This window comes from Heliangelus exortis, chromosome 1 (assembly GCF_036169615.1).
Source record: "Heliangelus exortis chromosome 1, bHelExo1.hap1, whole genome shotgun sequence".
In the NCBI taxonomy this organism is placed as follows: Eukaryota; Metazoa; Chordata; class Aves; order Apodiformes; family Trochilidae; genus Heliangelus; species Heliangelus exortis.
In genome coordinates, this window is record NC_092422.1 from 57,312,363 (window position 1) to 57,340,338 (window position 27,976).

The 27,976-nt window shown below is 40.7% G+C and overlaps 1 protein-coding gene across 1 annotated transcript; it reads right to left on the reverse strand.

Annotated features, from left to right (window-relative positions):
* On the reverse strand, positions 1 to 27,976 carry RAB20 (RAB20, member RAS oncogene family). The gene is made up of 2 exons (XM_071743162.1): positions 27,611 to 27,976; positions 1 to 1,086 (listed from the first exon to the last, which is right to left on the reverse strand). Exons 1-2 carry the CDS (start codon positions 27,780 to 27,782, stop codon positions 566 to 568), a joined length of 693 nt encoding a protein of 230 aa, XP_071599263.1. The 5' UTR covers positions 27,783 to 27,976; the 3' UTR covers positions 1 to 565.

Sequence of the window (27,976 nt, forward strand, 5' to 3'; positions counted from 1 at the left end):
TATGTATCCACAGTGATTTTAATCATTCAGCTTCTGAATCGTACACTGTTATTTCTGACATAAAAAGACTGTGATTGATTTATTAGCTACAAATATAAATTATACCTGAATTTTCTTCTTTTCTTTTTCGTTTTTTTTTCTTAAGAATAAAAAAGTACCATGCATTCAGACTTCCATAGTTAGAAATGCAAGGGGAAAGATTATAATCACATGAAAGCTGTCAAGAGTACACAAACAGATCTTTAACATGCAATATGAAATGGAGAGTCATTAAAAAAAAAAAGACTCCTTCAAAACTGTTCAAATGGTTGTTGCTAACAAACCATGTGTCTTCAGAGCCCATGAAAATTGGCAATTCTTCCTCCATAACTTCATGCACATTCCTATTTTCACACGCAGAGCTTCCCAGAAACCTCTAATGGTCAGAAGATTTGGGTTTTTTCACATACACCCTTCTAGTCTATTTATTCTGACTTTTCCTTCCTGGTGAACTGCAAACACTTGTCACTCCTCAGTTTGCCGGAGCAAACAATCCTTCCCCTTTTTTGAATGTCATGTAAGTGGTTCAGGCACAACAACCAGATTTTGTCCTTTTTGCTGGCTTGTAGTCAGTGATGTCTACAGTCTGCTGCGGCCCCTCGGCTTTCTGCCGTACGATGATCGGGACGACCATCTCAAACACAGTTTCAAAGAGGTAGTCCACCTTATACCCTGTTTTTGCACTGGTCTCAAAGCACATTTTCTCAGCTGCTGGCACATCTTTCTCATCGAGCATTTTATATTTCAGTATCTTTTTATAGAGTGCAATGGCATCCTCCGCACGGACTTGTTTTCGCACCTTCGAGCCGCAGCTGGCGAGAGCCTTCTCGGGTCTGTTTTCATCCGGTGGCAAAGCACAGTCGTCGGTGAGGTCAACTTTATTTCCAACAATAGCAAAAATGCAGTCAGCACTCGCACTGTCTGTCAGGGCCAAGAATCTCTCCTCCAGCTCTGTCAGGCTCTGGAGGCTGTTCACGTCGTACGTGAGGATCACGGCAGCAGCTCCTCTGCAGTACATGGACCCCAGGCCATGGAACTGCTCCCGTCCTGGCAAAGGTTTAAACACAGCAAAAAGTTAGTCTGCTGGAAGATACATTATTAACTGAGTAAAAGACTTTAAGGGGATTTTAAGCCAATTCCACAAGTCTGGATGCGGCAGTGAAGGTAAAAATGTGGTATTTATAGAATTTCCAGGGTTTTTTCCTTCTGTTTTTCCTTGCGGGTGCAAGCGTGCCAGAGAGCAGATGAGCTCACTGCTAGCTCAAGTTCAGAGCAGGGAATCTGTACAGATGAGCAAGAAAACATGAAACAGTATTCACAATAAGAAAAAAAAAGTTGTAGGGTTTTTTTTATTATTTTATTACATTGCATGGTAGTTAATTTATGTCACACTAACAGCCACCCTGCTTGCATTCACAGATGGCCCATTCCACCTCTTTAACCATTTAAAATGAGAAAACAAGTTCCACTGTTTCAAACTTTGCTAGAACTTATTACTCCAATAAATTCAGTACACACTTTCAAGTACATTCAGTTCAGAAATCTGGATCAAAGTCAGTAATCCACTTCTAAGTTTTGAAGGATTTTGAAAGCAGTTTAATTCTATTCTACATGCCCACAAGTTCTCAGGTACCCTGGCTTTATAGGAAAAGACTTGTCTTTAATGCTGCCACGTTTAGCCCGTATCAATATGCCTATGTCCCATCACAAGTACTCACACTTTTTTTAGAATACTAAACCCACACAATATAGAGAACCCTAACTACATTTTAAGTATAATTTGTCTTAAGTTGTCCTGACCATCACTCAATAACCAACAGTTAATAACAAATCATTTCTTCCCCCCCACATTCACCAACACTAAGCCTTGATAGTGTCCTGCAAAATTATTTCTTGAAAAATTAACTTCTCTTTAAGTTCTAAGAAGCAAACAACTTTCTTCAGTAGCTGCAAAGGGACTAAAGGAAATGAGGAAGACAGACAGTGCTTTCCTTTCCTACCAAGAACTGCAATACATCCTGCATTTAGAATTTGCTGTAGCACATTCATTCAACTCCTGAAAACTTGATCAAGAAAAAGATAACACACATTACATTTCAACCAGCCACAAGAGTCAGCCTTAGGTCACTAAGAATAGAAGTGTGAATGAACAAAGAAAAACCAAGTTTAAAAAAAAGCCAATTATACTCTTCTGAATATTTAAGTATCATTGTAATTTATCAGCTCTTTTCATACAGTCTCTTTGTACAGAGCCTCCATTTATAGAAAATCAGGAGACAATCTGCAGAAAGCTACTGACCTCCATGACTTACAGCATTGTGAAAACCTTGCAAATTATTTTGAAATAGGAAAGGCAGAATAAATAGACGCTGAAAAATATAGGTTAGCATATATTGGGAAAACTGTGATAGTAACTTGGGGCCCATCTCCAGACAGGAATTGAACTTAAAATAGATCATTGAGCAACTGTTTCAGTCCTTTGGCCAACTAAGGGACACTACTCCATGGCAGCCAGAAAAGAGATGTGATGTTCATTGTTATCAGTAAACAAAACTGAAAAACATCAAGCTAGAAAATTAAATCCAAAGCTCACCACACTTTTTAACACTTAGTGAAACTCCAGTAACTGTCAGAGAACAAAGAAAGACTCTGAGTACACTATAAAGATGTCTAAAGGAAGCTACTAAGGATGCTCAGAAGCACGCAAAAATTATGGGATCTCTGATGCTTGCAAACGGTTGGAAAAAGAGTATAAGCAGATGTCTATTAATTCAGGCCTAATACTGAGAAAATAAACCAGAAACAATTATTTACTCTGTCCTAATGCAGAAAATAAGAATTTGCCATAAAAAAAACCAAACATGCATGTAGTTTACATATTATCCTACGCTGTGAATAATTGGCAATAAGTGCTGCATGACACTGCAGAGGTCAGAAGTTCAATGAGTGAAGTTCAGAAAAGCACTAGGCAAAGTTTATGGAGCATTTTTTCTGGGTACTTTTGTATGAAGTTTTGTTTTCCTCCAGCAAAAGAAGGGTATTGTACATTGAGCAAGGGAGAAAGTCAGTGCTTTTACACTTTTTCCTTCAACCTCCTCTTCAAAGTTGTGTTTTCAGCTGCAGTACAAGCGTGTTTTTAAGTCTCCCATTTTTCAGTAGAAGGTTGTGCCATGACCTACTTCATTCTTACATGAATCCTGGTTATATTGTGGCCTGGAAACCACAATAGAACATTTATCCTCCCCCATTTTCCCACTTGAGATGCCTAAGACATAAAATCCAGCCCCCAAAATAATTTGCTACAGCAACCGAATCCTCGCACAATACTAATACTTGTTTTATGGAATTTTTATGCTAATGCAAATCTTGAACAACAGAATATAAACCATGATATTTTTACACTCTTAACTACAAACTGGCTACTTCTATAATTACTATATTTTTGAAAAGGGGAAAGAAACATGAAGAAGAATTTACCTTCCATAAGGGATTAATTATTTCAAAGGAATTATGGATAGTCTCACTCTCCCACATAGCACAATCTACATACAGAAAAAACATGTGATTTATTTTTGTAGCACAGTTTCCTTGAACAGACCACTTCTGACACTTAAGGACTGGAACAAACAGGGATGTGGAAATCTCCCAAAACTACACCAGGTATTTAATATTTTACCTGTCCAAAATAGTATCAGATGTTACTGTGAAAACCTTACTGCACGAAAACAGCCACCCCTTTCTTATGACCAGTTACTTCTTCCTCTGTACCCATCTTGTCCCACTACAGACATGTACCTTTTTATAAAGTTGGCAAAAATAAACAGAAAACCCTGAATCTAAGAATTCAATAATTTCACCCTTTCAAAAAAGAAAAGTAACAGTGAAAGAACTATCAACTCATCTGCAATCAAAGGAACTGCAAGAAGAACCAAATCAACCACAAATGCACAACATACAGAAATTCCTAAAGCCAAGCAGCCAAAAACTAATGTCCATTTTTCTTTTTATCTTTATATTTTGCCTTATTTATAGCAGTTCAATATATTGCTACGGATATATAACAACCTGCAGCACCATTAGCTTTCCAGAGACTCTTCCAACAATTATATGAAGTCCTGCTGGAGACTTGACCCCCTCAGGAGAAGCACAGCCAACAAGCATTTTCAATGTGCTGTATGGTCACCATACACACAGAGAATTTTGAACCAAATGGACCTCAGTACCATTAAAGTTCATAAGAAATGCAGGGTAGAAAGAAGGGAAAAAGTCAACTTTGCAAGAGGCTAACCTGATAAATCCAACAAGGCTAGATTTAAAGTGTTCCAAGAATTCAACTTAAGGCCTAGGCTTTGGTCTACATACCCTCCCACAGCACCCCAACCTCTCAGCTGGAGGGCAGCAGCCCATGTGAACCCTTTTTCTGGATGGAACCATAGCCTGACCAAACATCCCCTTCCCTCCCAACTCCCAGCCATGGGACCTGCTGGCCACTGCACCAGTTTCCTTCTGAAAGAGTCTCCTCCTTGGAGCTCTCCTCTTGCCCCCTGCCCCTAGGGGTGGTATCCCAGAGTAGCCTCTGAAGTACCTCTTGATATTTACCAGAGCAAAAGATTTCCTCCAGCTAGAGCTGCACGTTCCTTACCTACCACCTCTTCAAAGGCTTTCACAATTTCTTCAGCAGCATAGGCACCCACGCACAAACTCATTTTCAAGAAATCCTCTACCAGAAGAACAAGTTTTCAATCTCTCACTGCTGAGGATGTGCAAGAATGCAAAACAGACCAGTACTTTGAGTCTTGAAGGAACAGAACACCACAATCAGTAAAGAACTAAAAAGGTCTTCCAGAAGATGCTTTAAAAGTGAGGTCATTATTCTAGTTTGACAGTCTGTGTAGGGTACTAAATTCCTAGTTCCTAAAGTAGATACATGGTGTGGAAAACTACACAGAAGTGAGCACACTAACTTTGCAGTAAAAATGAACAAGAGTGCAAAATTGTCCAGAAATTTCTCAGTCCATAAAACTAGGTATCTTGTAAGTATTTTCACTCTTATTTAGACAGGATTGTAATCTGAACAGTAGAGAGGAACAGACAAAAATACAAGCTATCAACTAGGTTTTCCCTTTCAAAATTCTTTCTCCTTTATAAGAATCTTTATAAGTGCTTTATAAGAAGCTTTGTAAGAATGAGTGTAGAGGCAGAGATACAGAAATTGTGCCCTAAGGAAGCAGCCAAAACAGGAAAGAAAAGAGAAAGTATGACACCCGTGACACAGCAAAGAAATCACTATTAGTAAGAATCCAGAGCTGAGGATTCAGCTGCAGTGGATGAAGGTTCAAAGGGTGATCCTGATGCTCTTGAGTAACCTCTGTGGGGACATCTGCATGATCACAAGAGCAGACAAAGAAACTCCTTTTTAAGGAACAGCATTTCCTTCTGTTTGCAGACAAAGCAGTAAAGCTGTGACCCTTTAGAAGGCTTTAGGGGAAACAATTTTGCTAGGAATTGAGTTTTCTGTTTGTGCACACATACAGAGACACGGGCTGACTATCAAAGATTGAATGATAAAGGCCCCTGAAGGTTTCAGCAAAATTGCCCTGTCCACATGTGAGTCAAGCTGTAATGTTTTGACACTGATGAAGCCAGAGTTCTTCATTACCTACTTCAAGACTGATGATTATTTCTTCTAGGTGGCTTTATCACATTTGCCATGAAATAAGGAGCTTTATTAAGAATCAGGACTGTGCCTGTGGTTACTTGAGGATAAAAATAAAGCTCTCCCTACCAAAGAATTAACATGAAGGACGTAAGCAGGAATTAGTGGAAACGTATGAGTCAGAAAGCACTGGAGAGCTAAATTTTTACATAGCCAGGTGCTGTCTGAACACGATTTCCTGATCCATTAGAAAAATGCCAGCATTCAGTTTTCCTCCAAAAATCCCCAATAACAAAGAATAAAAGTTTATGGGAAAAAAAAAGAAAACAACACCAAAACCTACCACTAGTCCTCCAAAAAAACAATCCACCAAAAGCAACAGAAGCTGAGAACTAGAAAACACACTTAAGCTCCACCCTCACACATTCAATATGCAGCATTATGGAATGCAACAGACCTCTAACTCTACTGAAAATCACAATGACTTTATTTTGTTTATACTCATTACTTAGATATGAATCAAAATCCAAGGCGTGAACTGTGCCCTATTTCATGAGCTTCTATTTAGGTTATTAAATCAGATAGGAGTGTCTTGGCCAAAGCAGAATGCAACATAAACACAGGGAAAGTCCTGATCTTAATGCCTAAAGGGCTTCACTTTCATGTTTTAAAGTAGAAAGAGCGACACACAGAAGAAGAAAACAACAGCCACATGGGTTAAGTGAACAGTGAACAAAGTCTTGTAATACAGCCTTCCAAAGAAAAATAATTCAAAAACAGTCAAGAAAGCTGGCTCAATGCAACATATGATTGGGACAAGCCTACTCAATTTCTAAGTGCAACTTACTCTCAATTGTTGGGCATCTCAACGTGAATCATTTTAGGCTTTTAAAGCTCCTTCTGCAAAACAGGAGTTCAGTGGGAGCAAGAAAGCCACATGAACAGGAGCAACCATTGGCTTCTGGCTTGGGCAACGTGACACAGGACAGCCCAACTGAGCCCTGTCCTTCACTCAGCTTTACCTATCATACAATAAATATCACACCTCCCCTAACCAATGTTTCACTTTCACACAAAAATAGATGACTAGAAAGACTGGGACTTACCCACTGCGCAGTCATTATCTACAAATTACTTAAATCTTAAATCCCCTCAGATCTGGCCTCAGAAAATAAGGGTTATCCAAAAGCACCTTTACAATAAACAGAAACAATTAACACAGCTTGAGTCCGTCAAGCACTTTTCACTCCAATTTAAAACATAAAAACACATAGAAGCACCTTCATGCTGCATGTATGGCTCCTTCTCACAACCACACACACTCTATATAGATGTTATTCACAAGCTCATGTCCAAAACTGATCAGATCCAAGCCTGACAGCATTTGGTTATTCATCCTGTTATATAGATAAAGATATATATATATTATATAGATAAAGAAAATACACTGCATGAGCACTCCTCCTCCTCCTCCATTAAAGGCTGGCATTCAAAAAGGCAAATATACTCAGGATATTTGTTTCAAGTGCACAAGTATCTTCCCATAAAAAAAGAAGGAAAAAAAAAAAAAAAAATCACAATATTCAAATGGAGGCAAGTTCCAGACTCAAAGGAACTGTCTGCCACAGATGAGAAAGCCTTGCAAGCCATAAACAGTGAAGCAGAAGATGCTTTCCAATACATTCATCTCTGTGACATTTGCATAAAAGGCAGATCTCAAGAGCTCAGTGTGCTGTTAGGAAGAAAGAATATAGTATTCTTTTCCTGATCTGGAAGTGGCATTACATTATGTCAATATAACCTAGTCCCCACTGAATTCACATGCAGAAATCTCATACAATCTACAGCAGATTATAGAACAGAATTCTACCAAGTAATAAAATATTCAATTTAATAAATCTGCTTTTGTCTGAACAGCCTGATAAACTTGAGAAAATCCAATTAGTTATGTAACTGGAGGCAGCAAAGGGTTTGGATTTACCCTAAGTGATTAAGCTGCACCCTTCTGTGTGAAAAAAATTATTAGAGATTTTTTTTTTTCTTAGAAATCTACTGAACTACCAGTGATCCAGCAGTGTCTGGGATAAGACTCCACCTTAAATAAATGTAAACTGTGTTATTAGGATATCTAAATTTTTATAGGAATAAAAAGTGAGGAAAAATGCACAGCTATGAACAACCACGGGGACATTTGAAAGGACTAATTCTTACACACATAAGACCATAAATCTTATCTTTTATCCTCAGAGGATAAAAGATTTGTCTCTGCAAACAGAAATATTTAACAGATATTAATACATTCTCCATGGAATAACAGAAGCTACAGAAGTATTCAGGAAAAAAACAAACATCAAGGTCTGTTACCGAGGATTTTGTCTCCAGTGTAACATGCAAGGGAAAAAAATAAAACTTGTTATTTTCACTCCTTCACGTCACAAAACCAACATCCTTTTGGGCACCTAAATTAGCAATTAACATTCTGCCAAAAGATAACTGCCTCCTGGGATGCTAGCCCACACCAGCAGCTACCAGAGTGATTTAAGAAAAGCAAACTCTTAGTTTCCCTGCTTCAGTTAAGGGCACTAAGCCCACAAATCATAGATTTTTTACCTCCTACTACATTTCATAATACAAAAATTAAAAATTGAGGTTACTCAGCCTGGAGGAGAGGGGGCTCCAAAGAGACCTGAGAGCAGCCTTCGAGTAACTGAAGGGGACTAGAGGAAAACAGGGGAAGGACAGTCTCAGGCTGGAAGAGGGCAGATTTAGATTATACATTAGGAAGAAATTATTTACTGTAAGAATGATGAGACACTGGCACAGGTTGCTCAGGGAAGCTGTGGCTGCCCCCTCCCTGGGAGTGTTCCAGGCCTGGTTGGATGGGGCTTGGAGCAACCTGGTCTGGTGGGAGGTGTCCCTGGACATGCAAGGGAGTTGGAACTTGATGATCTTTAATGTCCTTTCCAACCTAAAACATTCTATGATTCTATGAAAAATAAAACAAACAGAAAAATAAACAGGAAAAAAAGAACCACACTATACCCTGTATCCTATACAAGGTTTTACTCTTCTTGTTTCTTCTAATATGGGGGCAGCCTATGAATTTTTTTTTTTTTTTTAGTTGTATTCACCACCTCTATGGTTGGGAAAGGAATAAAGCAATCTGAAATAAAGAAAAAGGGGGCATTTACTGACTGGAAATGGAAATTCCGCTATACTCTATGCCTAAGAGTATTAATATATTTCATGAAACAAAGCTATATCCAAGACTTATTTTAGCCTACTTCTTCCCACTCCCCTTTTAAATATCATAAATGAACTAAAAGTAACAGGCATGCCATAAATAAATTTTGCAAGACATGTCTCAGCAGGGACCAACAAATATTAAGTACATAAAAGATTCTGCACTGAAATTCTAGCCACTTCTCTTTATTTCTGAAAGATGACCCTTCCCTTAAAAGGATAACTTTGCTAATAGTAACACTAATTTTTTACAGATTCAAGCTTATTCCTAGTTTACAGCCTTTTCAAAAGGGCAGTCAGTCACCGTAACAGCCAGCTAAAACAGATGACAGCAGCAGCTACTATCAATTTGCTTCTCCTTTTATCATTTTCATCAGTAAAAAAAGGCTCACGATTCTATTTTGGCTGTGTTTCCTATTTTAATTTTTTGCTATATGCACCCAGAGTGATTACAGCTCAAAGACAGCCTTGACCCCCTTCATGCCCCTCTCCTTCCCAAGAACAGCCTTCCCTCACCACACTTGAACTGCACCAACAGGTCAAGCGCTTTCAGCTGGCTCTTTACCCACCATCAAAACACCCATTCAACCAACATTCCAAAAGTGATACTCTGGCACAATTCACTTAAAACACTTCTTCCAAACAAGTTCACTTAAATGGTCCTTTTATTGTCAGGACAAACAGCACGTGGGGCAGTTGTGCAAGGCTAATGTCAGCGTGGAATAGGGCACGTCACATGCCAAACACCCCGAGATGTGGTTAATGATCCACAGGGTCATCTGAGCTTTATCTGAAGATGACGCCTTGTGGTGATGTGTTTTTCTTCAGCAAAAGGGGAAAATTTTTTTGATACAGGGCTAGCTTGATTTCATACCCTCCAAAAAGGTTCCCTTCCCAGGCGTGTGCTGGTAGAAGCTCCAAAGTAAGTGTCTGTTGACAACGTTTTCCTCATGTGCTGAAGAAATGCCTCAAAAAGACACAGAGCTTCAACTCACAGCACACCTTCAAAGAACTGAAACACGGGTAAACATTTGCTGTGGGGTTTTGACAGTCACAGTGAGATATTTTATGGAGAAATGTGTTTTTACATAAACTCTTCACCTTCTAAAGGCAGCCAGACTAAAAGCAGATGCCTAGGAGCTCATGTTGGTGCAGATCAATCCGTTGCTAATCCTGCAGAGCATGCTGAGTTGCAGAGCTATCCAAAAAAGCTGGTTATTTGCAGATGAACTCCCTCACCCCCACCTCGCCAAGGATAAACATCCCTCAGTCATCTCATCAAAACTGCTGTTATTCAGTCATGAACTAGTTTAAATATTCCCAGAAACTTTTTTGATCCATCCCTAAAGAGTAACTTGTCAACTTTCATTCCACAACTGGCAGTGATGGCTTCTTTTACTGGTTCCCAAAGACAAATCTGTCAGACACTCATAGGAAGGAGATCAAGTTAACAAGAGAGAGATGGGAAAATAAAATAATTTTTTAAAATTTATAGAGAAAGAGCAGAGATCAAGTGTAATCCTCATTCAAATCTGATGTCCTGCATTATAAAGATGATAGAATTTTACTTGTTGACTTATCTTGTTGACTAAGGAGGTATTTTTATTTTATAAAGCAAGCAAAGAAAGATAAGTTAATATCCCACAAATTGCTTTGCTGCATTTCAGCTTTCAGACTCTCTGTTTTGATAAGACTTTCACCTTCATTATGTATTCTCTTACTAAAAAAAAAGAAAAGGAATAAAAAATAAACCAGAAAAAAAGCACTCTTCTCTAACAGGTGCTATCATATGGCTTAATATCTTTCTTGTCAATCCAGAGAAACCAGCCCTTTTTTTCATATTCAAGCTCTCTGCCTCTGGCAGATGCCTCTAAACCATTAATCGTATGTATAACTTTTTTTCCAGCCTTTCCAGATTATTCTACAACCAAGAATGTAAGAGCCTCAGTGAAGCTATGAGGTTACTTAAACTCTTCACCACTTTCATCCCTCCCAACATCTGGTATACTTTTCAGAACAGCTCGTAGGCTTTGGAGCACTGTGGGGCACCAAGAGCTCAGTTTGTCATTTACTATCAACTCAATGGACCTTGCAAAATACAAACTATTGCCCAAATGAATCCAGCTTAACCTGTCAACAGCACTCCACACCAAATTAGTCTCTCTTAATTTGCAGCCTTACCCATTTGTTTAGCCTGTGAATTCCTAGCTGCAATCATCCTTTTATAGGGAGACTTATTAATTTAGTGTCTTTGGAATAAATGCATACTCATGGTTATCTATAACCAGCAATGGCTTCCCCAGACAAAGGAGCTGCACAACTCCTAAAAAAAAAAAGGAGAATAAATACTATCAGAGGAGATCCCTTTTATCTACAAGATTTAGTCCATGGGCTAGTTTCAGTATTTCTGGGACAAAAGAATACCCAGAATCTGTTCTGTTGCATAATTACAAAATTATTTTTCGTGCTGCCAAGAACAAATCAGAACTTACCACTACAATAATGAAATTAAGCCCAAGCTTCTAGGCTCACATGAATTTTAATTTCAAAATCAAAGTTCCCATAGAAACACCAACTTTACTCCACCAATATGCTTTCTATCCAATGTTTTGAATTGAATCATATTCTGACTAGTAACACAAAGCATTATACAGAAAAGGATTCTAACCACACCACCCTGCAAGGTTTGCCAACAAAAACTTTAGCTAAACCTGGGAAAAAAAACCAAAAAAAAACCAACCAACAACCCCCATTTGTAGCTAAAGATCTCCACTGGTGCTTCTACAATCCTGCATGGCTTTTTCATTTAGCTAGACTTCATTTTTTCAAACCACTCATTTTATTTAGTTCTCTTCATCGACTGCATTTATTTTTAAGTGATGGAAACAACCCCAGAAGCTTCAAGAAGTCCAAATATTTTCAGCTGTCTGGAAGTCTAGAGTCCTGTAAGAGAACAGAATTGACCTTACCACCCCCCTCCCCCCCAGCTTGCATATGTTGAATGCATCTGCAGCACAAACTGAAAAAATGGTATTTATCCATTTCCCTCTGAAACCTCAAAGTGGTGTAGGAAGACTCGTTATCTAAACACTGAAGTCTGGCAAAAGAAATGAGGACATGCCAGATTTATTGCACATCATCATCTTGCCTATCTGGAACTCCAGCTGAGATCTAACATGAGCACCTTCTCTACTGAAAAGAAAACATGGCAGGGTGCTCAAGAGTTAAATTTATGAAGCTCCTGCATACCTGTACTAAAGTGAGAGCAGGAGTACAAGGATTAATTTAGAAATCTGAACTGAGTAAGTAAAATGTAAGCATCAATGTGAAATTCTACTGAACTGCTTTAAACTGCTACTTAAATAGAAGTGGCCATTTGGCAGCTGACCTTCTTAAGAAAAGATATGATTGGAAGTGAAACATGAGGGGAAAAAAAAAAAACCAAAACCCTTTGGATTTACTTTGGAAGAGTTCTGTGGCAAGCAATAGCACTGAACACTTAACTGTAGCAGCAGACCTTGACAGTCCAATACTGCTCAGCAGCAGGTAACAAAGAGGCCAGTTACAGAACAGGGCTGTAAAAATAACCTTGCCTGCATAAGAAGTTTGCTTTTGGCTTTTGCAAGAAGCCTTTTGGTCATAACACCTGCTGGAATACCAATCCATCTCCTTCAAGAGAAGTCCCTCCTACTGAAAGGCAATGAATTTTCCACAGGATGAGCTCTGGAATCAGTTTGTTTTTCTTTCCAGTACCTGAAAACCAATACTTTTTCCTCAAATGTACAATTCCTTTTCCACAGGGGAATAGGCACTGCAGAGGAGCCCACTTCTCTATGCAACTGCTAAGTAAAGCCAGTTACCAAGTCCTTATCTTCAGAGTCACTCTGAAAGGAAATATCCAAAGCTTATGTTCTCTTTCCTAAGTTTGCTCTTCAAACCAGGAATGCACAGCCAGGTGTATTTTGGAAAAAAATGACTGTCACTGCAAGGATGGGAGGTCACTCCACACATGCTCCATGCTCTGTAGTGCTCAGTAAGGATCTGGCAAGTTCAGCTGACTTCCAGTTGACCCACACAAATATTGACACAGGTGTGTGATTTTTTCTAAAAATTAAAATCAATTAATTCAGAAATGGGCAGGGCTAAATTGAGATTGCACTCCTAAATGTATCTCAAGAAGCACTCTGAAATGCTACCACTTGTCAAGCATTCCTGCTGGGTGCCAGCTAAAAATTAGCAAGTCAGAATCTGCCCGTTCCCTCACAGATGAGAAATGCTTCCTGGTTTTCTTCATTTCTATTCCTGTTTTAAGTTTACTTAGGTTTTTCGACTTCCTCATTAGATACTTTGCTTTTGCCTTAGATATCTCTTAACAACTTTTTTTTTTCCCCTCCTTAATCAAAATTCCCCACAGGATTTTCTGCAGAAGGGTAACTACATACATACCAATTTTCTGCAGAAGAATAACTACATACATCCCAAGTCAATCAATACAATACACAGTACCAATTTTTGTGCAAGGAAATATCATGAACCTGGCAAGCATCTTAATTAAGGACAGTGGTGTTTTAGAGAAGGAATATCACAGAATCAGCCAGGTTGGAAAGGACCTCTGAGATCGTCAAGTCCAACCCTTGATCCACTACCACTGTGGCTCCCAGACCATGGCACTGAGTGACACATTCAGTCTCTTCTTAAAAAACCTCCAGGGATGGAGAATCCACCGCCTCTCTGGGCAGCCCATTCCAATGTCTGATCACCCTCTCTGTCAAGAATTTTTTCCTAATATCTAACCTAAACCTCCCCTGGCAGAGCTTAAGTCCATGCCCTCTTGTCTTACTGGGAGAAGAGACCAACCCCCCCCTGGCTACCCCCTCCTTTCAGGGAGTTGTAGAGAGTGATGAGGTCTCCCCTGAGCCTCCTCTTCTCCAGATTGAACACCCCCAGATCCCTCAGCCCTTCCTCACAGGACTTGTGCTGGATCCCTTCACAGCCTCCTTGCTCTTCTCTGGACCTGCTCCAGCACCTCAATCTCCTTCCTGAACTGAGGGGCCCAGAACTGGACACAGGACTCGAGGTGTGGCCTCACCAGGGCTGAGTACAGGGGCAGAATCACTTCCTTGGACCTGCTGGCCACGCTGTTCCTGATACAGGCCAGGATGCCATTGGCCTTCTTGGCCACCTGGGCACACTGCTGGCTCATGTTCAGCTTCCTGTCAATCCAGACTCCCAGGTCCCTTTCTGCCTGGCTGCTCTCAGCCACTCTGTGCCCAGCCTGGAGCTCCCCATGGGGTTGTTGTGCCCAAACTGGAGGACCCAGCACTTGGCCGTGTTGAACCTCATCCCATTGGAATCAGCCCAACTCTCCAACCTGTCCAGGTCCCTCTGCAGAGCCCTCCTGCCTTCCAGCTGATCCACTCTTCCACCAACTTAGTGTTGTCTGTGAATTTGCTAATTGTGGACTCGATGCCCTCATCTAACTCATCAGTGAAGATATTAAACAGAACCGGGCCCAGCACTGATCCCTGGGGGACACCACAATAGTTCATAGTTACTAATAGCAGATCCCCTTTGGCTTAAGTTTTGTACTTCAGTACAAATAAAGCTAAATGGTTTTATGTATTAGAAAGTTTATTCTTCTGTATTACCACTTTAACCCCAAACACATCATATATATTTCTGTCTCCTGGCTGAGTGTCTTCAAACTGCTTCCCAAGTACAGGAAACCAAACCACCACCACGCAGCTATAAACTTTTTTGTACACACCCAAACACAAGGAGAGTCTGGAAGAACAGTAACTTGTCTTTCTCTTTCACATTCCCACAGAGAAGTTTCACTTCTGAGAACATTAGCTATGGCAGTACCTTTCTTCCACCAGCCCCATTTCGATAACACTTCTTTCCATCCTGCTGTCAATACTTCAGAAGCTGCAACAGGCTGACAAGAGCCCAGCAAAACTGCAAAAAAGACACTGCATAAAGCTGTCTTCAGACATGTGGAGGGATCGGCAGGATGCTTATCACAGCACCAGGGCACCATAAGCAACAGCTTCTCAGCCTTCAGCAGTCAGCCTGGAAGACTTAGAGGACAACCTGGTCACATCCCCCGGGGAATGCACCTTCCCGTCCTTCCCTGCAGCCAGAGGCTTCTCCCACAGCAGCAGCAAAGTTTTGCTCAGCACAGGCACTCGGGCCCAACAATCCAGAGAGAAGAACCTCAGTATATCAGTCATAGTTCCTTCTGGGCATAAAATTAATTACTAAGCCTATACATAGACAGCACCTCAAGCACTGCTTCCAGAAATCTTTTCTCCTACTAGTACCATTCCAGGTTGATTAGAAGTAGGTGGCAAAAGATAAAAATACTTCCAAATGAGAGAGCTTTCACCAAGCACTAGTTGGTGCAGGATAGCAGCTGAGTGCTGGTAATCATCACTAAGTAAAAAAAAAAAAAAAAAAGTCTACAAATCACAACATTCATATTCTGAAAAACAGAGACTGGGTTCCACAAAAAAAAAAATTTTTTTATAGTCTTGCCAGAAGTGACCTTCTGTGTCACATTTCAAAAATGAGAAATTATTCCTGCACACATAATGAATAACACAGATTTGTCTGAAACACCTTAGAAAGCTATGGTTATCAGAGCAATAGAAAGCACCCACAGACAGTCTACCCCAGCAGATACTTGATAAGGGGCCTCTTATTTAAGGTTAAACTATCTTCTAGTGAAATGGAACTCAGTTGTAGTAGAAAACTATATGCTAACTCCTGATTTGTAACACTGAGCTTAACTTAAAACCAGACTTTGTTAGCAATTAGAAAAATATTTAAACCTTGCTAAATGGGTAGAAGTGAACACCATGGTTCCAGCAAACAATGAAAAAAAAAATTATTTTTTTTAAGAGAAAGTCATATCATTAACATGGGATATAAAACTAGGCCCACACATTAAGCAGATATTTTTATGATTTGTTTCAGCACCAGTTAATTTATAGGCAGGTTCTCAACTAAGAATGCCTGCAATTCATTCATAGAAAATTAATCCTCAAGAAAATTACAACTCCTTCTACTCCTCACCACCAGTTTCTATTCAGCTGAAGACTTCTTCACTGGGTGCTTCTGGATAGTAGCTATTTGTCAAAAGCAGAAGTTTTGCTGATGGGCTGTTTTGTTAACCTCTGGGAGACTGTTCCAGACAAACATCTGCCATCTGGGTTTCACTGGGATGTACTTAAAACTTGTTCACCTCATTCAGATGATTTTATCACAAGATGCATAGCTTGTGTTTTCAGAACTTGTGCTGGCTAAGTTGAACAGATGGCTTGTACATTTCCAGCACTATTTCTTCCTTTTAATTCCACTTCTGGCTTCTCTGCCTACACTCTTAAGGAGCATATTTAGTATACACTCTTTAGAGGCGTTAATTTGAGGATTAAAGAAACAAAAACCACAAAACAAGCATGGTAAAAATAAATCTTGTCTCATTCACGTTCTCCAACCTGGTACAAAGGGCGTACCACCAAAAACTGTAAACAACTTGCTGCTGAACTCACTATACAGAAGAAGTTACAAAGAGAAATGTTACCACTGCCCTGTGTCTACTCACTCAACTCTTACGCCATGAAAAGCTACGTACTGAAAAGGACCTGCCTACAGATTTGCTTGTGTTAAGTCCTTTTCTTTCATCATTAAGGCAAGGAGGCAGCATCACTGGGTCACAAAGTGCTCTGCCACTCAAAAAGTGAAGAGACCCCAGCCCTGCCACTCTCACTGGGCTTCCAAGGATTGAAGTAAAATATAAGTTGAGCAGGACAATGTGGAAAGGGCACACAATGTTGGAACAGTGAAGGAGATAAGGGAAATGATATCAATGTGATACATACAGCTGTGTATTGTGGGAGGGAAAGCTTGTCCTAAAAATAGTCTTAAAGAAGTGTTTGTTCCTCATGAAAATAAGATAACAACTCAAACACAGAGGGCTTTTTCTTTGTCTTTTTTCTTAGCAATAAGCCACTACAGATTTGGATTATTTCTCCCTTTCTCTGAATAAACTCTTTCCTTTTTTGAGAGAAAATGATAGTTGGAGAATGGAAATAAATACACAAGAAATAAAAAACCTTCCAAAATATAGCTGATAGCATGATTTCTAATCTTGACAATTAACAAATGAGCAACAACAGATTTGTAGGTCCAGGTCACAAACCCCACTATAAAGAACAGACACTGAACTCCCAAAGACTTTCACAACACAAGGCATTAAACTGCATGAAGCTTCAGTCCCATCACTGAAGTAACTGGCACAACCAGAAAGGGAAGTCCATCAGCCCAAACCCCTTGGGGAAAGGGAAGCAGGAGCTCAGCTGAAGGTCAGTGTAACCAGGGCACAACATCACACATATATGTTTTTAGACAGCTGTCATTGAGTGGATTTGGAACATGGATTTAAGCAGAAATCAGAGTTGGTTGACTCCTTTTTTACCAAGCCAATGACCAGCACTTAGACATTTTGTTTGTTTTTAAGGCTATTTCAATCTATCTAACCTTTGGTTCACATTCTTTATGAATGTGTACTACACATTAAATTCTCTTGCTCCACCTCCCAAACTGTTCCTGTGGGGTTTGTAGTTCTTATATCCTCACAGGAAGAATACTTTACCGATGGTCTAACTAAGCCATACTTCATGTTACAGATAATTAAGAGAAAAATAAAATCTCAAGTATTTAAATATCTGTGGTCAAATATTACATGACTGAAAATTCCTAAGTCATCACCAGCTGCAGAATGCAAAACAAAAATATCCTGCTATTTCAACTGGACTGAAGACCATTATTTATGAACCAAGTACATAAGAGCAGTTCAATGGCTGGACAACGTAATTCCTCTGTATTTTGTACGCATTTCCTAAAATACAAAAGCAGTTGTTAGGAATATTAAACTGCATAGTAGATCGAATTAAAAATGTCAGAGGATCAACAGGAGACACTGAGGGAACAGTATCAACACTGGGTGCTAAATCATTATTGAAGGAAATTATTTCAAACTTCAATTCATTAACCTGTAGCCCAGACAAAAAGGAAATATTCCCCTCTGTCTGAGGATATGATGACTTATTTTCATGACAGAAAAAAATAAAACCAAAACAAAACAAAAATTATAAAAGGGCAGAACAGAAAAAACCTGAATGCACAGAAGCTTTAATTCATAACAAGATGTTGGAAGTTTTAAATGTCTCACCTCCTGGAGTCCCAATACATGGAAGTTCCCACACCGTGCCACAAACTAGACAGAAATGTATTTTTGCTCCAGTGGAATAGGTGAAAAGGCAAAAACTTAAATGCACATTTTCCTCTTTTTGCTTTATCTGTGAAATATTAGATTTTTTTTTTTAATTAAAAAAAAAAAAAAACACCCACAAAAAAATAAGCTCACACAGGACTGTAGGCTTCCAGCACAATTCTTCCATGAATGGCTCCTTGGTGGCCCATACAAAGCCAACTACAATTCTTGTCTGCTTCCTAAGAGATGGAAAGATACACCAAAAGATTCACAAGCACACCTGATGATCTACCTCACTTTAAAAAGTATGTTAAGAAGTTCTCTTTTAATTTCAGTGGTTTTCTTCCATGCCCAGGTAGGCTAGTAGGATTAGAAAATCTTGTATGTTTACTGAGTTGGTAGTTCTAGAGGACATTATCCTGGATCTCCTGTGGTGAAGAATGGCAAACTACTTCTGTTGAAAATTCATTCAAATTAAGAGAAAAAAAATTAATTTCCTATGACCACATCTGCTATCAGGAGTATTACTTCAGTTCAAATCTCATTTCCTAGGCATACCTTCAGGTACTGCATATGAAGTTATACTTAATATGACAGGCACAGGAAAAAAGCTTTTATTACAAGTTTGAGGCTTTTTGATCAAATCCTGGGATGTTCTAACCAGGGTTCACCTGGAAAAAGGCAAATTGTTCAGATTTGGGAGAGAAAAGGATTCTGTTCCATTATTTGTATTGGCTCCAGATGTACCCACAACAGACTCAGCCTCTTTCTTGATGGAGACCCAAACAAAGGTTACTTGTTTGGATATTTTGCAATAGCACAATGTGACTCAGACAAGGAATTACCAAGTTCACCTTCAGCTCAGCCACTGCCACAGGAAAAATCACTTGGAAGCTCACATGCTTAGTGACTTCAACACAAGGCAATAATTGCAGTGAGGCAAACAACACATCTGTGATATAAGATGTGATTGCAGTCTGCAGTAAAGATACTTAAGCTACAAAAAGTATCAGAAGCAGCTTTGCCAGGGCACAGTAAACTTGCCCATGAGTCTGCCTGGCTTCGACATTCATGCACCAGAGTGTGAAATGAAACAAGAAAAGTACTCCCCATAAATAAGCACTTGAAGTAATTGTAAAACCACAAAGTTAACAGTCAGTTGCCTGTACTCCAAGCGCTCACTGTCTCCTTCCTTCTGAAGGAAAAAGTTCACCACAGTCTATAGAAAAAGCCACCACAACACAGACTGCCTAAGTTCTGGCACCTAAACATGCAATGCTAATTTTAAATAGCTATTTTTTTTAAATGATGGAATGTTCCTGGTTACCCAGAAATAACCAGAACTGGGTCAACACGAGTTGCCGCGTACACACGCATCTCTGTTACAGCTAATGAAGCTTTCTGATGTTCTGTGCAACATTATTTACCCAGCCAGAGAGACAACTACCAGGGGCAAAAGTATTCCATCCTATCCCAGTGTTTTCCCTCCCATGCCCAGACTGGTCATTTCTTAAACAGCTCAGGTATATATTTCACAAATACCAAAGTTAAACTAAGGAGTGAAACAGGGTGTTAATCACATGCTGTCTTGCACAGAACACCTATTTACACATACACTGCTAGAAGGTTGGCTTTACGGAAGTGAATAATAATCCAGTTCTTGGACACCCTTCTGAGATTTTCTAGTTTCTCCCACCTGCCCCCAATTTACCATGAAGATGAATTTCCATATTCTGCAGTTTTTGACAGTAGCTTTATGCTTACATTGCTTGACTAACCATTTCTTGCCTCTCTCTCTCTCCATACATTTACAGTACTGCCACAAAACAGTCAACACTTAAACTAACCCTTCACCTGTCTAGTCAGTTTTGACTGAGATATGTGGAAAATACACCTCTTCCTTCAGTAAGCAAAGATGCAATGCCAAAAGCATAAACTCTTCATAATGAAGATTCTCACTCTAACTTAGGACCTGGGACTTTAAAACAGAAGTTTAAAATAGACTCTTTCAATCAAGTCAAGGATTTATACAAACTCCTTTCTATCAGCCAAAGCCAAGAAACAAAATTTTGACAGAAAAACAAAACATGCACCAAAAATTTGACAAACATATATTCTTATTCTCCCTTCTACCATTCGCTCACGTGTACTTGAAAAAGGTCCATGATAACCTCTCTCCCTCCTTTTACAGTATGACACTAAGACCAGAGGCCTCACTCCAGGGCAAAATTAGAAAACAAAGACAGCTTCTTTTATTACAGAGGTTGAGGTGCTACTGAGGACTCCAAAGCTGCTAGTGTTTGTCAAGCCTCAATGCCTTCATGGCATGACACTGGAGAGCTTTAGCCAGTGACCCCAGGTCACCAACACTACTCAAGAGAAAGCCTCACTGAGCCATCAAGTAGTTTCCCACTAAGGCTACACCAGTGCAGTCACTTTGCATGTTATTATTAAATACCACACATAAAGTGGGGTTTTAACACGGGGGCTGGGATACAGAAATTACTGCAGAGGTTGAAACTGCATTGAGTGCTCACAAGTGGCTTACCCTACCCATTAGCTTGCCTCCCCAAGGGTCAGTACTGAAAGTACACGTTAGAAACAAAAGTCCCCCTTCAATAAAGTGAATTAGCCATAACTGAGTAAACGAACTGTGTTAATTTTGTCTCCTGTTTCCTTTTGACGTTTGTGTATTTTTCAGAATTCCCTCTGACAAAGTTTCCCTTTATTTTTACTTCACTTCCATACAAAGGCTCTTTCAGCAGCAGTGAACTTGCCACCTCTGACTTCACTTGGGTAACATCGTATTTTTAAGTTATGGTACATGGAAAACAGAACTTCCTCCACACAATTCATTATTTCTTCATAATTTTAATCAATCCCCAAGTTATTCTTTTTTTCTTCAGAAAACATTAATTACAGAAAAAATAATCTGGTGCACTGCTTCACAACAATAAAACCATGCTTCCAGAGATGCTCTAAAGCTAACCCTTTATTTCTGCTTCTGAACCTGCTTCAGAAGCTTCAGATACAGAGGTCACTGACAGCAAACTCTCTTAAGGCATTTTTTTCCCCAGCTACACATGAGATTTTCTCAGCCACTAACTGTACTGTCCCTTTGAACCTCAGCTCTTACAATTTCCTTTTCAAGATGTGGGGACTACAACCATACACAGTAATCACAGGGAAGCTGCAGCATTTTTGTATGAGGCATTGATCCTCAGCTGCCACTGTTTTACATGTAACAATTACAAGCAATTAATACACAGAGGCCAACTTCATATTTTGCAGGATAATTTTACCCAAGGGAAAAAGCAAAAAATTAAAGCCTTTTGGAGCCAACTGGCCCCTGAGCGAGAACTCACCGGCAACAAACTTGAGGCATTTTATTTTCCATCACTCCCATCCTGCATCCTGTTAAATTCCAGCCTCTTGAGTACAGGTACACTATCATTAGCCTCTCACTAAATGATCCCTGGTGCTCAAGATATTATTGAAGTGATATCTTCCAAACCTTCTCACAAATGACCTCTTCATTTAAAGATACCTCACCTCACACACAGCAACACTTGACACCAACTGCTGTTGTGTCACCACCTCACCTGGCTTGGAAAGGCTTTTCTACATGCCTCAAGAGTCCTTTTTGGCTTTGACTGACCTACCTGTCTCATGTTAGAGAAGCCACCTCATATTAAGAAGGCCACACTTTTTTTTCTCCCAGTGTAGTCCTCTGCTTCCTAAAGTCAAAACCAGCAGAATATCAGAGTAGCTACAACTGATCTTCAGTTGTGAGGAAAATAGACCACTTAATCTTAGTATTCCTTTCCTCTGTTTTAGTATGATGGAGGGCCATGCTTGCTGCCTCCTGACAGCCAATTTGATTACTGTATATTTCCATATTATTCACCACACAGGGGAACATTTCCCTCAGAAACATCAGGAAGCCCAGGTCTGCCTGGACTGATATCATACTGTGAAGGAGCAAGTCACACCCTGAGAACTTTGCTGGGTCACCCCCTTTCCAGGAAAAAAAAAAATCAACATGCGCAGAAGTAAGCATAGATCTCCACAATAAGCGCAGAAAAAATAACCCAATGTCAAGAGACTCAAAACCTAACTAAGCAAAGGAGGAACCTAACAGTTCCAAGAAACCTCGCCTGAGAAAGCTCAGCACCAGCAGTGACCTGCACTACTGCTGGTTAAACACCAGCCACCAGGAACTGAGAGATTCACACATGCTCACCAGCACTGATCCACCAGCAAACCAGTCACAAGAGATGTAAACTTTATTATGCAAATGCATGGCAGCTGAACAAAGCCACAGAAAGGCCTTTCCCAGGCTATGTTTCTCTCTCTGGTCCTTATTAGCTCTGACGAGTCAAAAGTCATAGCAAAAAAAAAAATCTGCAGACGCAAAATGGAGGTGGGAGGTGTAAATATATGAACTGATAGCTGAGTGTTCACAGAAGAAAAAAAGTCAAATCACCTAGTTTAAGATAAGAGGAAGGAAAAAAAGGGAAGCTTGCTTTCCCACCTAACCTTCATGTTTCCCCATTATCATGCTGCATGACTTCCTAAGTTTCAGACCCAGCTTCTTAAAATACAATTACAGGATCATAATGTGAACCTTATTAAATACTTGTTATTAACTTATCAGTCTGCTGCTTAATACCATGCCAGCAATACAGAGGATACTGTCTACCATTAGTCAAGAAACCTTGCTGCTGGGGGAACACTTATCCATCAGACAAACAAGTGTCAACTTAAAGAGACTGAAATCCAACAAAAAACAAGTTTTCCTTTTGAAATATTAAGGCACCAGAAAGTAAGCCTGAATTATACATTCTCACTTAATTGTTAGCTGCAACCACCAGGTGTTAATATTACAGGCTTAGAGGGCAGAGCAGGACTGAGACCCTCAGAATTCCAGGATGTGTTTGTGCTGCCCAAGATAAAAGGCTACTTGCTGGCTTAGAGCTGCGTGCCACTAACACCCAGCAGGAAGTTTTGGTTTACTTCACAGTTGCTGTCAGGGCTGCCTGGAAGATATATATATACACACAGATGCATATGCATCTACATCTATATATATAGCTTCAACATCCTGAGTCTCTGACCTCCATTCCTTTCATATGAAAAAGTTCTTGTGGCTGGTGATGTTGCTTACCTTCCTTGGTTCTGAAAAACACTACTTCAGACTTACTGCTCTAATTGTCTCAAAGCATACAGTCAAATGCTTTACAGAGTAGACCTCTATCCAGCAGGCTAGTAAAACATGCTAATAGTTCACAGTTTGTCTCTTTTCTTATACAATCTATGCATTTAAAAAAAGAAATCTTTTGAATCAAGTGAACCAAGGAGAAACAAGGAAATATAAATTGTAGCATTAGCTTCTAAGTAGTAAATGAATAATTTTCTGCACCAAGAATACAACAGCAGCCACACTGGGTCAGACACAAGACCATCTATCCAAGCCTCTGACAATGGAGGAAGAGCCTAAAGTAAATGGCTAGGCAAAACAAAGAGCATAAAAACACAGCAAGCATATAATACTTCTCCCAAGTATTCTTCCATCTGTGGCTCATTTGTTTCCCTGAATTGAATGCAATTTCCAAATAACTTCTCTCATAATCATCATATTGGAAAACCAGAAACGTTGAACCATTTGCTGTCAGCATTTACATAAAAAGTAATCAAGTCTGACAACTTCTGCACACCCTTACTAAGACTTGTGGATAACAACATGAAAGACTTAGCCTAGACTAAGCAGCTGACTTTTCCAAGATAAAGAGGGGTGTGAATGTACAGCCTAGAGAAGAGTTCTCCTGAGAATAACCAATTTGCACGTCAGACCTAACTTGGCAAAACAGGTCAGGTGAGCACTTCTGTGATTTATGGAGTGATAACAACATAGAAACATACATTCTAGGCACTTAGGCAAGCAAATTTAATTCTTCCTGAAAAAAAAAAAAAAAAAAAAAAAAAAAAAGAAGTGAGATTTTTCTGAGTAACAGTGAGAAGTAATGAAGTGATGCAGGATCAACAGAGTGATGTGTAGAAATGACCCATGTTTAAAATAATTCAGATGATCAGCAATTAAACTGATGTAGTACTAACATCAATGCATACTTAACTTTTGACCTATCACCACTACTGCAGATATACTCATCAATCATGAAGTATAACCTTGTAAAAACAAAATTCTGTGCTACAGGAATAAAGCTTCAGTGTATTTGATGTTTACAGTATTACAGCCAACTGCCTAACCCATACCAAAATAAGAAAGAACCAGACAAACTGAAATGAAAGTCAAACATAGGAGACTGCTGTGGAGATAACAGTCTCCAAAAGAATGCTGATAAGCAACAACAAAAATAGTCATACATTCACATACCAAATATGACACGAACTAAGAAAACTTAAAAATAAACTTGTACTCCAGTTAACCCTCTGTAACTGTGTATTTTACTAGAGTACTGACCTAGAAGTTGCTACCAAGCATTCCCTCATTTTCAAACCTTTGCTGTTTCTTACATTGTGTAAAATACTTCTGGAGTATTAAGACAGACATCTTGAGTTGGCACCCAGTATTTAGGTAGCTGCAGACATTCAAATATTGAACTGTACTTTTGTCATGTTATGGTGCTAAAGAATTTTTCAGCTCTTGGATGATTTTTTTTTTCTTTCTGGATTCCCCTATGTATCTATGCATAAAGTTAAGAAAAAACAATGTATTGGTGTATGATGTATTTGATGTACCTTGTAACTGCTTCACAAGAATTGAGTAATGAGCAAGGTCAAGTTAATAAACAGACAGAAGAGCTAAATTTTAAACTCCTCCTTTTGACAAAAATTCCAAGCTTACTTGGTACCTACCTGGTAGAGATAAGAAAGCGACACCATAGAGTGACAAGAGCCAAAGATTAAGGACTGCAGACACACGGTGTCCAAACAAAAACAAAAAATAATTCAGGCTTTTGAATTCCATTGTTGACTTAACATCAACAGAGTTGCAATGTCCACAGGGTCCCTTCCTTTTTCATCAGGACGGGAGAAAGCATATATATGCCCTGGGAGCAGCTATTCCTTAGAAGATGAATGGGAGCTGTTATTACACCACACCCCATAGACCCCAACACTGTTCAGCCTGGTCTTGGCAACTTCCATCATTCTGCAGGATTTCAAAACAACAGGGAGAGGTGTAAGAGTTCGTATCTGCCTCAGAAACACAAGAGATGGGACACCGGGCATCCAAAAACAGAGAAGAATGGAAGATGTCCTATGCCTGCCCTCAGGACAACACAACAACACTTTCCAACTGTTGGCCTGCAAATACAGCTTCAGCAATCCTGCCACAAAAGTCTCAGCAAGGCTCAGGAAGCAGCAGCAGCTTCTGCTGCAGAGTTACACAAGCAGCAGCAGCAGCACTTATGCAGGGTGCAGAGAGATCCCTGCCTGCTAGGAAGGGAATGAGCTCTGACCACTTGCATTGTCCTGAGACAGGTATCACCTGGATGCTTCTCCCAGCACTTTAAGAATCACCTCTGGAGCTTTCCAGATCCCATATATAGAGCTGGAACCTGAATCCTCAATCAACATGGAATAAAATACTGCGCTAAGGATAACTAACAGCATAAAGGGCTTAAACCCAGAAGACAAAGCCTGGGAGTGAGTTTTTTTATTGTATAGTAGAAACAATAGCGAAAAAAAAAAATAAAAAGGCATAAGGGAAATTACCAAAGAATAATCTCACTAGATAATTCTCCTTTTTAAATAAAGCCTGCTGCTAATCACCCAAGTGGGTCTGGTATACTAGGAACAAGCAGCAGTTGCACCCAAGAGACTCCCCACAGTAAAACACATCAATTCTAAAACTGAAGTAGAATTTTTGAAAATATATACTGCAAATGACATAGAAAGTTTATTTAGAAGAGAGCTACTGCTAGCAAGCTTTCATCATAGTAACAGATTAAGAAATGCAGGAAGCAAAAGATCTTAAATATCTCTTCTCTCACCCCCAAAAAAAAGTGTTTCTGCAACACTTTTTGGTGGTTTCATTCTTCCTCCTCAATTCCTGCCACAGGAAAAGCCATTTTTGGCTAAATTGTGTCATGAAGTGACACAGCAAACGAACTCCCCTCCCAAACATCACCCAAAGGAAACTGGAATATTGCACAATGCCACGGCTCCCCCAGTTTTCCTATTGGCACTAGCAAATTTTAACAAAAATTAGCTGAATGTGAAAACAAGAAAAATGTTGAATATTATGTTTGTCCCACAAGCAACTTTTACAGGCAAAAATGTTCACAGACCTCATTTTTTCAGGGTAGCCTGGCCCTCGACATGACAGAGCAGAGCTTTCTGGCCTCGTAACCCAAATCAAGGTATTCATATGACCAAGACCCCCAACCACTTCACCAGACCAAGCCCTCCAACCTCTTCCACCCCAGGACTCCAAACCACAACCCGTGCTCCCTCCTCCATCTGGGAGCTGATGCCTACCACATAACAGCAGTCCAGGCAACCACTTGCTGCTATCCCGGACAGGAACTGCCTGCAGCCCGTGCTCTCTGCACATTAAATCCTCATGTAGAGGCTCTTGGGGCTGCGGCGAAGGACTGAGCCACATCTGAACTATTCGTGAGTTGCGTGCATTTGGAAGTCTTGAGTCTGACACCAGCTGATATCAATTGGACATCTGAAAGCACGCAGTGAGGAGTGGTAACCTCTCTAACTCCTGCCTAGATTTGCTGTCTACTCGGGCAAAAGAAAGCCAACCAGCTCTCTCTCTCTCTGCACATCCGTGCCATGCAAAGCAGCTCCCAAAATACCAGGTATTAGCTGTTGTAAGACCTCTTTTGGCCGGTCAAAAAAATGTGTTTCTTTTCAGATTTCGTCCTACTGCCAAACCATTTGCTTTAAGCGATTTTACACAAGTAGTATCGAAACCAGGGGCTGAGCACCAGGCGCCCCACCAGGCACCCCTTTCCCGCCCCACCCCCAAGCCCGCCGGGACAGAGCGGGGTTCCCCCCTTCCACCTCCAGCGCTGGGCTTCTCGGAAAGCCGACGCTGTCCGCAGCGAGGTCACCCCACCGCAATCTTTCCCTTCAGCAGCTCGAGCCAAAAACAAGGAAAAGAACAACACGGGCACAGTGACCGAGTCACGGAAGGTGTCGGCGGGCAGCCCCGGCCCCAGCCGGTGATGGGACAAAGCGCCGCAGACCCTGGCCCCGCAGGAGAGGGGCAACCTGTCGCCAAACACCTCGCAAAAAGCTGGGCAGCCCTTTCCACCGGGAAACACCGGGAGCCCGAGGGACCAGGGACACCCCCCCACACCCCCTCCCGCTCCTCCGGGCCGCCCCGGAGAGGGTCCGCGCCGAACCGAGGGTCTGACCTGCCGTGTCCCAGATGGAGATGTTGTAAGGCCCCCACTGCTTGAGGTAGAAGGCTCCGCCGACGGTGCTGACCGTCTCCTGGAAGCGCCTCTCCATGTAGCGGTGTAGCAGGGAGGTTTTGCCCACGTTCATGTCCCCCAGCAGCACCACCTTCCCGTCCGGCTTCTTCATTGCGGACCGAACCAGACCCTCCTCACCCTCTCCTCTCCCGGGTGCCCGCTCCGCCCGGCCCGGCGCGGCGGAGCCCCGGAAGCGGCGGGACGAAGGCCGCCCCCTCCGCGGAGCAGCTCAAACTTCGGGGGCTCCGCCGGAGCCACCGCGATCCAGCCCCGGCTCCGGCTCCTCCTACTCCCGGGCCCGGCCCC

What these genes read in the sequence shown, in the direction of transcription:
- RAB20 (XM_071743162.1), bottom strand. Translation starts at nt 27,782, where the DNA reads ATGAAGAAGCCGGACGGGAAGGTGGTGCTGCTGGGGGACATGAACGTG. An exon ending in CTCCATCTGGGACACGGCAG is followed by an intron (nt 1,087 to 27,610) that starts GTCAGACCCTCG and finishes AACCTTTGCCAG; the next exon opens with GACGGGAGCAGTTCCATGGC.